General features: G+C 36.8%; 1 protein-coding gene across 1 annotated transcript in view; it reads left to right on the top strand.

Annotated features, from left to right (window-relative positions):
- The window catches only part of PDLIM1 (PDZ and LIM domain 1), a 47,887-nt gene that overhangs the window by 21,754 nt on the left and 12,728 nt on the right, over window positions 1–13,405 (top strand). The window contains exon 4 of the mRNA XM_003755242.4: window positions 6,861–7,057. Within this exon, the coding sequence (XP_003755290.1) occupies window positions 6,861–7,057 (197 nt within the window). The remainder of the gene's footprint in view (window positions 1–6,860; window positions 7,058–13,405) is intronic.

Raw genomic sequence — 13,405 nt, 5'->3', positions numbered from 1 at the left:
TTGTTAATTAGATGGCACTGTGAAGAATGATAGAAAGAAATACAAGACCTGTTTTAGGAGATATGACCAATATCTCAAATTTTTCCCTTTCTATTCTTACTGTCATCATTTTAATGAAACTTCCTAACTGGTTTTCCCATCTCTAATCTCTTGGATTTCCAGTCTATCCTTCACACATCTGCTGAGCTTATCTCCCTTATGCTTAATTCTAAACAGTTAATCAACAGTGACCTACTAAGTGCCAGACATATGTTAGATATTTGGTCATAGAATCATTAATTTAGAATTTCAAGGGAACTTGGAAATTCCCTTAATCCAACTCCTTTTTAGAAGAAAAAACTCTGGTCCAATGAAATTAAATGGATTACTCAGCTAGTAAATCCCGGAGGGGGGACTTGTAGCAATTTTCAAAACCTTTCAGTGGCTACCTAATGTTCAAAGACCCTCCACTAACTGTTATTACCTACCTTTCCAACTTTACTTCTGTATTTCCTATTTTTACCTTGGCCTATATTGTAGCCAAATGGGACTACCTTCTGTCCTTTTAATATTCCCTTGTTTTCTAATCTTTTTGTTCATGCTGTTTTCTGACTCTAGAATGTTCTTTCCTTTTTCCTTGTAGAATCCTTACTTTGCCATGGTTTCAACCTACTTCAAACTCTATGTAAAATCTCTGATTGCCCCTCTTCTTAAAAAAAGTGTATGTATATATATAATATGCATATATGTACATATATTTTATTTTTAAATATTTAAATGTTTTAAAATAGGTGTATGTATAAATATAAAAATATATGTGCTTATATATAAATATAAAAATGTACATATAAAATATAATGATATATACAATATTAAAAAATATATGCACATACATATATTATTTTTAGTGAAGCAACCGGGGTTAAGTGACTTGCCCTTAGACACACAACTAGTAAGTGTTAAGTGTCTGGGGTCAGATTTGACCTCAGACTTCCTGATCTGACCTTTTGACTTCAAGTGTCTGGGGTCAGATTTGACCTCAGATCCTCCTGACTTCAGGAGTGTTCAGTGCTCCATCGACTGCCATAACTTGATGCCCAATTGCCCTTTTTCTTGATGCTCAGTGAGTTTGTATTAAATTAAATGTAGAATTTATAAATCTTGCCTCTCTTCCTTCCCTCAATGTACATATGTTAAGTTCCCTCAGGTATTTCCTCATAGAATGTAATCTAGTGGAAGGAGGGAGAGACTTTTATTTTGACTTTGCATCTTCATTATCTTGGTGTTTAGCATATAAAAGAAGTTTACTTGATGGCCACAGGTCTTCCTGGAGAGGGGAATGAGCTGATCTCTGAGCCGGAAAGTCCTGAGTTCAAGTTCTTTTGGTTATGATCCCAAGGAAAGCACTGAATTTCTCAGTGGCCCAGTTGTGTAGCAGGTATTGATCTTGGTAGAGGGAATTTTTTTTCCCTGGGAATTCCTGATAGAAATGAAATCACAGTCCAGTCTTCTTCCCCAATCCAAATTTATTGACTAATTGGTAGGAATAGAAAATTAACTGGACAGCAAAAGTGAACAAATTGCCTTCTGTTTAGGAGCTACCCTGAGTCACCATCTCCATTAAGGTTTTTGATGTGGACTTTCATTTCCTATTAATAGGATGAATTATGTTTTTCCCTATATTGGACATATAAAAAAAAAAAAAAACCTAAGAAAAATAAATGAAAAAAAATAGTATGTTTTGATAGAATGAATTATGTTCATAGTTTTCTTTTACTAACTTTGTATTCTGAAGATTAACTCTATGTGATCATAGTAGAAAACAGTTCCTTATCATATTTACTCAGATTTTATTTAGGGTATGTTTGTTTTTCCATTGATGTTCAAAAGTGGATTGATCTCTACTTCTGTAGTGAGGATACTTTCAGGTTTGAAGGTAAAAATAAAATTTTTCTCATGAAATAAGTTAGGTAACCTATCATATTTTCCTATATATTTTGGGGGAGGAAGTTTATGTGGAATTGAAATGAATATTTGTTTATTTTTTTAAGTTTGTATAAGGCTTATAGTTAATCCATCAGGGCTAAGTACATTTTGGGAGGAAATTCTATGGGTTTAATTCAGCTTGGCAGAATTTTTTTGGGGGGGTGGGAAAGCAATTAGGATTAAATAACTTGTCCAGTCTTGATAGTGTCTGGGTTAGTAAAGTGTTTGATTTCAGTGTTGTATTTGGATCTTCCTGATTCTAGGGCTGATACTCTGTCCAACTAACTGCATTCCAATTTGGCAAACAATTGCCTGTTGTGTGACCTACAGTATGCTAGGAGCTGAGGATACAAAGACAAAAATCAAATAGACCCTGCCCTCAAGGTGGTTCCATTCTACTTAAGGAATATAACATGGATACAGATAGGCAAGTATAAAATCATTTGAGGAAAGAGAAAGCAATGGCATGGTTCTTGAAGCTCCTGGAAGGAAGCTTGAAATTCTAAGAAGCAGAAGTGAGGAGGGAGTCATTACAGACATAGGAAACAGCCTGTTCAATAATGTGGATATGGCCAATCAGTTGTCAAATTTCAATAAGTTGTGGAGAGCCTTAAATGCCAGCCTGCTCAGTCTGTATTCTTTCTTAGAGATAGTAAGGAGCCACTGAGAGTATTTGAGCAGGATAGCAACATGATCAGATCTGTATTTTAGGAGTATATCTTTAACAGTGGATTGGAGGTTGGCTTAGAAAGAGATTGGAAACTGAAAAATCAAATGAGGAGACTATTGTAATAGTATATATGAAGAGTGAATTAGAGTAGTTACAGTATGAGCAGAAAAAAAGGGGAGGAATTGGAAAGATGCTGTAGACATTAAGAGAGAAGAAGAGGTATCAAGTCAGAAAGTTTGGTGCCTAGAAAAATGGTGGTGACCTCAAAAGAAATAGGGCAAAAAGATTCATTTTGGATATGTTGAATTTGAGATGTTGATTGGCCATCTAGGTAGAGACATCCAGGAGAAAACTGGCAGAGCAGGACTAGAGTTCAAGAGAAAGATTTTAGGGTATAATATATAAATTTGAAAGTCAGAGATCATTGAATCCATAGGAGCTGATGAAATCAGAAGAAAGAAGAAAAGGGACCCCAAGAGACAACCTAGTTGGGACTCTTGCTTAGAGAGCAAGAAATAGACAATGAACCTGTAAAAGAAGCCATAAAACTGGTGAGGCAAGAGGAAAAGAACCAGAACTTAAGAGGATCATGGAAACCGCGGAGAAAAGGGTATTTGTGAGGGGAGGATAATTTACAACATCAACAGTAGTAGTAGGGAAGTCAAGTAGAGTGGAACCTAAAGAGATTTCAGATTTTAGGATCCTAGAAGGAGCCCAGTCATGGGCAATGGTGAAATCTGAAATGTGACCATTTTTCTATGTTTAGCTGAAGGAGAATGAAGATGTAGAATCATGGTAGCTGAGACTGATGAACTGAGAGGTCAGAGTTTTCAAAAGGACATCATTCTATTTAATAAAGTCTCTGAGGATGAGGACAGGGGTTGGGAATTTATTTTTTAGTGATTAAGCCATGTACTCTTGCAAACCTTGTATCCCCTTGTCTTACCATTAATTTATGTGAATGTCTAAAATGTATATGAACTTTTATTCATTGTAATGTTTAACATTACATTTTTTATCAAGCGTTTTATTTTAATAGAGGCAATAAGATTACAGGGTTGGAAGGACTATAATTTTTAAATGAACAATTTGGCTACTTGATTTGAGGGATTCTGATAAGTGAGGTCTTTGATTTCACTTATGTTTCTCTGCTTATTCTTACTTTTCTGACACTTTTTCTTTTAGGTTTTCGTAGCTCTTTCTGGAACATATATGTTCAATATTGTTAGGTTTCACTGTTTGATGTGTTTTTTCCAATTATTAAGGGCTCTTGCTTCATTTCTTTTTTTTTGGTAAGATCTGCTTTGACTCATTACTACAATGACCATCTCAAAGACAAGTTAGACTTTAGACTAGTCCCTAATTTTTTAGTCACATATCTTTTGATTTTAAGTGGGTCTCTTGGAAAAGAGGATTGTTGAATTTTTGTTTTTAAATTCAGTCAATGACATCTTCTTTTAACGAGTTCAGCCCATTTACATTTAAAGTTTTAAATGTTAGGGAATTAATATGTCTTCTCCCTGCTATCTTTAAAATTTTTTTTAAATAATAGCTTTTTATTTTCAAAATGCATCCTTCCTTGCATCCATCCTTGCAAAACCTTATGTTCCAAATTTCTCCCTCCCTTTCCTCTATCCCCCTCCCCTAGTCAGCAAGTAATCCAATATAGGTTAAATATGTACAGTTTTTCTAAACATATTTGCACATTTATCATGTTGTACAAGAAAAATCAGATCAAAAAGGAAAAAATAAAAATAAAAAAGCAACCAAACAACAAAAAAGATAAAAATACTATGTTGTAATTCACATTCAGTCTCCATAGTCCCCTCTGGATGCAGATGGCTCTCTCCATCACAAGTCTTTTGGAATTGGCCTGAATTACCTCATTGTTAAAAAGAGCCAAGCCTTTGGTTTTATATATTTATATATAAATAAAAGTGTGTGTGTGTGTGTGTGTGTGTGTACACAATTTTCTGTCTGGAGGAGGAGGGGTGCTTTGTAATCTTCAAAAACACTTCTGTGTTTCCCATTTCTTTCATTTTCTTTAGCCTCTGTGATACTTTGAAGCTATGGAACATTGTTTTTTGTTTTTTTTTTTCCAGAGTCCTGGAAACATTCTCCTCATTCCTTTAGAAAGATAAGTTCTCTTTCAACAGGCAGTGTGGCTTTCCCTTCCAGGATCTCCAGAATCTCTTGGATGAGATCTGAAGCCATTGTTGTTCTCTGGGAATTTTTTCTTTTCTTCCCTCTAGCTTGTAAAACACTACTCTCAAATTCCACTGTCTTCCTATCATCTCTTAAGATTAAATACAGATTAAAAAAGATTAAAAACTCCTTTGTTTGACATTTAAAGTTCTTTACATCTTGCTCCTTTGTATATTTCCACTCTCTTTTTAACATTAAATCATGTTTTATCAATGAATATCTATTTTCTCTCCTTCACTTTAAAAAAACAAATAAACAATGAAACCTTTGTAACAAATATACATAGTCAAGCAAAACAAATTCTCATTTTGGTCACATCTAAAAAACGTCACAATATTCATATTTTGTCCAGTGCCTCTCTTTCAAGGGTGTCAAGCAGGATGGTGGGAGTTGTTTTGTCATTTTTCTGATTCTGTGACCTTTTGGAGGGTTTTCTTGGCAAAGATATTGGAGTGGTTTGTCATTTCCTTCTCCAGCTTATTTTATAGGTGAGGGAAATGAGGCCCAAAGAGGTAAAAAAAATCTAAAGTCACTCATGTGCTAAATTGAAGACTTGGGGATGTAAACCCAGGCTCTTTGATTCCAGATTCTGGCGTCTTTATACTATTCCATAGTCAGTACAGAATAATAGTTACTTAGTAAATGTTGATTGATTAGCCTTGGTCTTAAGTGGATATTAAGGGTGGACCTTGTCAAAAAAAAAGGAGGGGGGGCCCTTGTTTCCTCTTAGAACAGAAAAGTAGGACAGAATTGGGGATGATGAAGAAAGATATTGTAGCACTGAGTAGGGGAGAAGGTCGAAATTGCAGCAGATGACCTTTATTTCTATTTTGAGAGGTAGTGTGCTATGGTAGATAGAGATGGGTTTGGAGACCTAAGTCCAAGCCCCATCTTTGATATATTTTGGTTTTGTGACTTTGATTCAATGACTTAATTCAAAGAGACTCTACACTACAGAGAAAGCTCTACCTGCACATTAGTGAAGGAAACTGCACTGGGGACTTTTCTTGTACCAATGAAATCACACCTTCATTCCTTAACCTTTTTACTCTATTTCTTTATGTTCATTTATTTTTCCCAACCTTCCTTTATTGTGTTTCTCCCTGTTTCACAGGTTACCTAGTTAGTGACCCACCTTTTTGTACTCAGCAGACTGGTCCTCAGACAATGGCCACAGTCTGCATAAGTCTCTGGACCACAACTTAGAAAAAGAGACCAGAGTTTTTACTCAGCCATCTGAAGCTACATTTGAACTTGGCCCTCCCAATTTCAAGGGCCATGCTCTATCTGCTATGGTAGTCCCTGGTTATCCAAGAATCCAAGGTTACCTGAAGGAGACACAGCAAGAGAATTTTCTGTGTGTGTATCCAAGTCCCTAGAAAAGTACAGAGTGATTGACTGTTCATGTAGAAATTTTTATTTAACTCCAAATATCCCTGGAGAATCACTTCCAGTTTTCCCATTCCTTTATGTTTCTTTCTTTTTCTTTTTTTTTTTTTTTAGGAGCTTCTTAATAGAATTTTATTTTTTCCTCAATTACATGTAAAGATAGTCTTCAACATTCATTTTTTTATTAAAGCTTTTATGCATGGTAATTTTTCAACATTGATCCTTGCAAAACCTTCTGTTCCAAATTTTCCCCTTCTTCCCTCCACTCCTTCCCCAAGTGGCAGGTAGTCCAATACATCAACATTCATTTTTGTAAGAATTCCAATTGAATTCCAAATTTTTCTCCCTCTGTCTTTTCTCTTCCTCCCTCCTCCCCAAGAACAGTAAGCAATCTGATATAGACTATGCATGTAAAATCATGTTAAACATATTGCCACATTAGTCATGTTGCAAAGAAGAATCAGAACAAAGGGGAAAACCCCAGGGAAAGAAAAAACAAACAACAAATTTTTTTTAAAAATGACAGTGATATGCTTTGATCTGAATTCTCTGGATGTGGATGGGATGGTATTTTCCATCACACACCTTTATGTTTCCATAACTGACTTGTCCTTTGTCCCCCTGTGTCCAGGAAGTCTTGCACATAGGAAGCGCCCACAACCGAAGTGCCATGCCTTTCTCAGCCAGCCCAGCATCCAGTGCTTCTCCTCGCATCATCACAGCCCAGTACAACAACCCAGTCAACCTGTACTCTTCAGAAAACATCTCTAACTTCAATAATGCCTTGGAATCGAAGACGGCAGCCAGTATAGAGCAAAACAATGGAATGTGAGTATGTTCATGTTCTCTCCTGTATCCCTTCTGTTGGCTGTTGAGCTTCCTGAGGCAGGACCAGAGTGAATTGATACTTTATACTGGGTTTAGATCTATAGGAGAATTTTATATTTTCAATGATCTATTGGGTTTTTTCCTCCCTGAGCCTGTAGAAATCTTTGTGTATTTCAAATTTAATATTACTGTACTTTCTGAGAAAATGCTAGAGATCAGAAGGTCATTAATTCAGAGCTGGAATGGATTTTAGAGACCTTGTAGTCCAACTGCATATATGATATAACTGAGGTCCGATCAATCAATAAGCATGTATTAAGTGTAGTAGAAAATAATTAACAGAAGAAGGGCACTGGAATTAAGAGACGTTGGGAAAGACTTCCTGTAGAAGGTGAAATTTTAGTTGGCACTTAAAGGAAGCCAGGGAGATCAGTGGAAGTCACATAACCCCATCCGGGTTAGGATTAGAATATAGAGTCTTAGCTACTCACCAGAGGTGTCAAACACATAGTACTCCAGAATATAGTCTGAACCACATTAATATCTACTTGGGAAATATTTAACAAGATAAATAAAATTGCAATGAAAGATAGATGATGTTAATTTGTGATTTCTAAGCCAATATGCAGCCCACAGGAATTGTTATGTATGGTTTAGTAGCTCCTATTTCTAGCTGAATTAGATACCACTACAAGATGAGTTATGAACACTGGAACAGTTGGGGGAGAGCTAGAATACATGTTTATTCTTAACTTCATTAGTAGGAAATCATAGAGTAGAGGTTTTTATAATGCCTGAAGGGAATATCTTGGTGTTTTGGCAGCCTTTGGCAGTTGAAACCTATGAACTTCTTCTCAGAATAACATTTGAAATGCATAAACTACAAATGGGACCAATTGTATGAAATACAGTTATAAAAATATTAACAAAACAAATTTGTGAAAATCAGGTTAAGAACTTCTTATAAAAAGTCAGCACTTGCTGAAAACAAGAGCAGGTGAGAAATCATGGAGCTCCACATGGTAGATTGGGGTACCTTTTGGGGATTCAATATATTATTGGGAGTTCAGACATTTAATGTACTAAGTATCCTCCAAGTATTACACTCTTCTTTCCCTAAGTTCTGAAAGAAAAGTCTCATCACAAAAATAATTGAAATGGCTTATGTTGGAAGCCAAATTGGTCTTGGTTGGCTTTACCTTCAGACCTTAGTATGAGGAGGAAAAAAAGGAAATAATACACTGTCACATATCAAAATACTTATGATCAGGGATTAATAACTTAATAAGTCACATGTGGTATGATGTAAACAACACTGGCTCTGGAGAAATTTAGGTCCAAGATCTGCCTCTGGCAACATTAACTGTGAGATCTTAGTCAAATCACCAAATCTCATGGCCCTCTTCCTCATCTGAAAAATGAAGGGAGTGGATTAAATGAAGTCCCTTCCAGCTTTTAGATCAGTGATCGTATTAAAGAAATCTAATGAATTAGAACAAATAAGGGATCTTGCCATGGTTTTATTATCCCTTGGATTTTTTTCCCCTTCACTAATGTCTTCCTTTTTCTCCCTCACCATGCCTTTTCCCCTCTCTCCCTGTGAAATGATGAAGTCTTATACTGTCTCTAAACCCTCCTTCTTTTTCCCCTACACTTCCTGCAGCAGCCTTTCATAATAGCCTTTCTGGTAAATGACCCTGGATAAGGAGGCTCCTCCTCCCTGTCCAACCATCTTGGATGATTCCCGGAGAGTTCATCTGCTCTCCCTCCCCATGGGAACAGAGTTAGCAGAACATGCAGCGCTTCCCATGCATTTTCCTCCCTCATCTGGTTCTCTTGATGAAGAAAAGCCTGGATGTTTCTCAGAGACACATTTTCTCCTAGTAGTCCTACTCTGACAAGGTAAACCGGCCCGTGCTTTGGTCACTCTGGCATTGCCACCAGCATGCTCCAGTCACCTCCCTTGGGATCTGTGAGATATTCCCTAGCCTGGCTCTTTTTTTTTTTTTTTTTTACTGTTAGCCCAGAATCCTTTGTCTCTAAGATGATGCACGAGTCCTTCCCCAGGTGATGTTTGTCCTCCATCACGTGCAGTTCCAAGCCTGTGAATGAATGTCATTGTCCATTCTGTATGAGGTCACCATGGTGAATCCCGTCCAGACAGTTTGAAAATGGGAGGCATTGTGCAATGGAATGAGGAAGGGCAGCCAGAAACGAACACTGGACTCGGCAGCCAGGTGTGGGTTTCAGAGCCTGTTTTCTCGTTGGGGCTCTTCATGGTCTGAAACCGCTGGTGAAGGTCTCTGATAATCCAGCTGAGACACCTTAGTCACTTTCCTCTGCTTCCAACTCTGAAAACAGTTGTGGAACTTGAAACGTCCAAAAAGCTCATTTGTTCACAAACAATACCCTGTCTAGCAATCTCTGTAGGCAGTTATGCAGTAGTGAGTGAATATAATAATATGAACTCCAGTTAGATTAATGAGACAGGGAAATATCTTTTTTGGACTAGGAGTCAGAGGCTCTTATTTGGGGTCCAGGTACCTCTACCCATAAACTGTGTGACTTACATCAAGTCATTTAATTTTTTTTTCTTTCTTTTCTTTTTTTTGGGGGGGTGGGGTGGGGGGCTGAAGCAATTGGGGTTAAATGACTTGCCCAGGGTCACACAGCCAGGAAGTGTTAACTCTGAGTCCAGATATGAACTCGGGTCCTCCTGACTTCAGGGCTGGTACTCTATCCACTGCATCAGCTAGCTGCCCCTCATTTAATTTTTTTTCAATTTTCCATTTCCTCATTTGGAAAATAGGACCAACTCTTATTCCTAACCTGCTCCTAGGGTTGTGAGAATCAAATGAAGTGATAGATGTAAAGTGTTTTAATTCAAGTCTCTGTTGTCCACAAAGTGCTTTGCTAGTGCTGGGGTTACAAAGAACATCAACGGTCCCTGCCCCCAAGAAGCTTATATTCTACTGAGGGGAGAAAACAAGTACACAGATAAGAAAATAATCCAAGATAATTTGAGGAGAGAGAAAGCACCAAATCCCAAATTACACAGTAAATGTCAAGTGTTATATTTTGTGAATACTTAGCAAACATGGTGGATAGTGTCCAATCTGGAGTCAGGAAGAAAATCTGACCTCAGACACTAGCTGTGTGACCCTGCGCAAATTACTTAACCCTGCTTGCCTCAGCTTCCTCATTTGCAAAATGAGCTGAGAAGGAAATGGCAAACCACTCTAGTTAGTATCTTTGTCAAATAAGGTCCCAAAGAGTCAGGCACAACTGAACAACAATATTATGTTGCAGGATACTTTGCTGAGTAAATAGAGAGATCTTCCCTTCCTTGTATTTTGGGAACTTTTACTCCCCTACCTCCTAACAGGGTCCTTCTTGAGGATAGAAATATAAGTAAATTTGAGTAGATAAGCCTGCTCTCTTGCAGAATTTGTTCAACTTTCTTCTCCCAGCTTGATGTTTGAGTTTCAACAATAAAAATAAATCAGTTTTAGCATATCCAATAATGACCAGCTCCATACGAATGCTAAACTAGGGACTCTACTGTATTCCTATAGATCCTATACATTGAGAGAGAGCCAGTAAATTCTTAGTGAATATGTGATGGTAACACCAGGCAACAGTCAGTTTTCTAACTGACATTTGTTGGCTGTGTGATCTTAGGCAAGACATTTGATTTCTCTGGAGGCTCAGTTATCTTGTCTATAAAAAAACAAAACAAAACTCTGAGGTCCCTTAAAATTCTGGATTTAGGATCTTATAAACTGGAATGTAGTTTCTGCATAAATTCATCTCCTCATGTAATAAGAATGTCCACAAAAGCACATCCCTGTCTTGTTCCTGTGTATAATTCAAAGATGGTGAGTAGGCAGATTCCTGAGGAATTACAACATCAGTGCTTTAAGCTCTTTTTTATTCTCTAATACATATGCCTAACTCTTGATTAGAAGTTAAATCACCCTAGGAAGAAGGAAGGAGAGAAATGAAAGGGATGTGAAAAACGGAAGAGATTAATAATAAAGAAAATCCATGTAAAAGAAATTAAATGATTCAGCTGGAATCACACACATTGTCAGGACTAGTATCCAGTTCCTCTGACTCCTAGTTAGAAAACAGACATTTCTCTTCTTTAAGCAGTTTTAGCTTGAGAGTATCTTCATGTATTCATTTGACCTCAGGGAGGCCTTAAGAGAACTTCATAGTTTTGGTTTCTAAATGTTCATTTTCTTCCCTTTCACTTAAGCAGAAAATAATATTGCCATTTTGCCTTTTTTCCTTCCAGTTCCTTTAATTATTCTTCCCTCTCACCCTCGTGGGTCTCTGTCCCATATTCAACTTCCTGATCCTTAAGGAATCGGACAGGTTAACTTAGGCAGACCCTGTCTCCTCTGAAAAATCGATGTCATGGAAGAATTTTAATGTCTTTTTTTTTTTATGCGGTAATTAGACTTGATAAAAAGATATTGTGCTACCTTATTTGATGGAACTATTCAGAGCTATTCCAATCCTTCCATAAGACTTAAAGAAAACTAGCTTGAGTTCTAGTTTTAAAACCCTCTCAGCTTATCAAATAACCCAGCATCTAGACCTTGGTTGTTTTCTATTGGACTTGCTCCAGTTTGTCAAGACAGAAGAAAGTTGAAGATGTGGTTTGACCAGGTCCAACTACAAAGGGCTATTACATAATTTATTCTGGGTGCCATATTAGTGTTACACTATTTATGTAGCCTAAAATTGAACCGGATTTTTAAGTTAGCTAATTCACATTATTGACTCATACTGAATTTGCAATAAATTAAACACCCAGGTCTGGTTCATATGAACTACTATATAGTTAGTTGAGTTGACTCATTAAGTTTTTAAAACTGAATAGATCCAAACTGATCCTGGCTACCACTCACAAATAGTTATCTTTAGGAAAGTCCATCTTTTTAATTATTATTGGTTATTCTAGCCTATCAAAATTATTTTCAGCATCATAAAACCTCTTCTAGCTTTCCCTCTCTTCTTTGTATTATCTGCAGATTAAATAGAATATATTCAAGGATTTTATCCACGTCAATGCCAAAAGGGCTGTTCACAAAACTATGTTGCTCACCACCAAAGAATTCCCTCTAACTTGGCATCTGTCCATCGATCAGTTCTGTGGTTCTGAAGCCACCTTACATCAAACCCATCGTTCTCTTTTGATCTGCCTGCTTCTCCATAGCTAACAATTCTATATTCCCCAATTCAGCCTGGATGAGATCCTACTGCCTTATAGTAATTGCATTATAATCCATTTTAACATTTTAAAAATTATTTCCTTAGATATCTCAAATTATTTATCCAGATTAATTATCCATATTTCATCAGTGTTAAGAACTTCTAATGGAGGCTCCCTCTATCAATCCCAATATCAATGGTCCACCCCTCCAGAATGTATAATCTTAGAGACTATAGTTACTTGGATGCACAAGAGATAAAGTGACTTCTCCTTCCCTTCTCTTTCTTCTTTTCTCTTTCCTATTCTTCCATTCCCTTTCCTTTATTTTTCATGCTATCCTTTGCTGTCCTTTTGAAAATATCAAAGGATTATCAAAATTAAAAGTCATAAAGGCATCTATTAGTTTTCCCTCTTGGCTTTGTTCCACAAATTCTTTTCTACCTCCTTTCTTTGAAAATTTTTTCCTTTTTCCTCTTCTAGCCATTTCTACCCCTGTATCTGGTCTAGAGTTTCTCCAAAATTCCCTTTTGGGACAAGGGGATGATGGTGGTTATTATTATAAACGATTGGCATTGTATCTTACCCAGCTTCTCTCCCCTTCTTGGCTTTATAGATAGACTGCAATAAGGTTCCTTAAAATTTAGGTGCTGATTTTTGTAATATCTTTTAGCAGACTAAGTAAGCATCACCTTTATGCTGATGCTCTTTGTAGGAATACAACTAACTCTCTCACAAATACTACGGGCTAATCTCCTAAATAATCTCTGTGTCACAACTGTCTATTGGGAGCATACTCTTTTCATTTTATTTTTATTTTTTTAAGATTTGATCTTTTCACTCCTGGCTTCTTTTCACATTAGTTAGGCTAACATGGGGTCTTACTTCAGCTTACCTTATGGGTAGTCTTCCACATCTGAGCAGCTTCTGGGAGGACATAAGCCCTGCTGAAGAAATTCTTTAAATGATTTAAATTTTTAAGTGATCTATGTTATAATAGAGCCCTGAGCTTGTCTTTTAGAGAGACAGAAAGTATTGATAAAGAAAATACCATTACAGGTTATCCTCTTCCCAGTGCTTTAGTGTTATAGCAGTCCTTTCTGTTCTTAAAGAGCAACAAAGATAGC

The sequence above is a fragment of the Sarcophilus harrisii genome, chromosome 2 (assembly GCF_902635505.1).
Source record: "Sarcophilus harrisii chromosome 2, mSarHar1.11, whole genome shotgun sequence".
Classification (NCBI taxonomy): Eukaryota; Metazoa; Chordata; class Mammalia; order Dasyuromorphia; family Dasyuridae; genus Sarcophilus; species Sarcophilus harrisii.
This window is presented reverse-complemented; position numbering and strand designations above follow the sequence as displayed.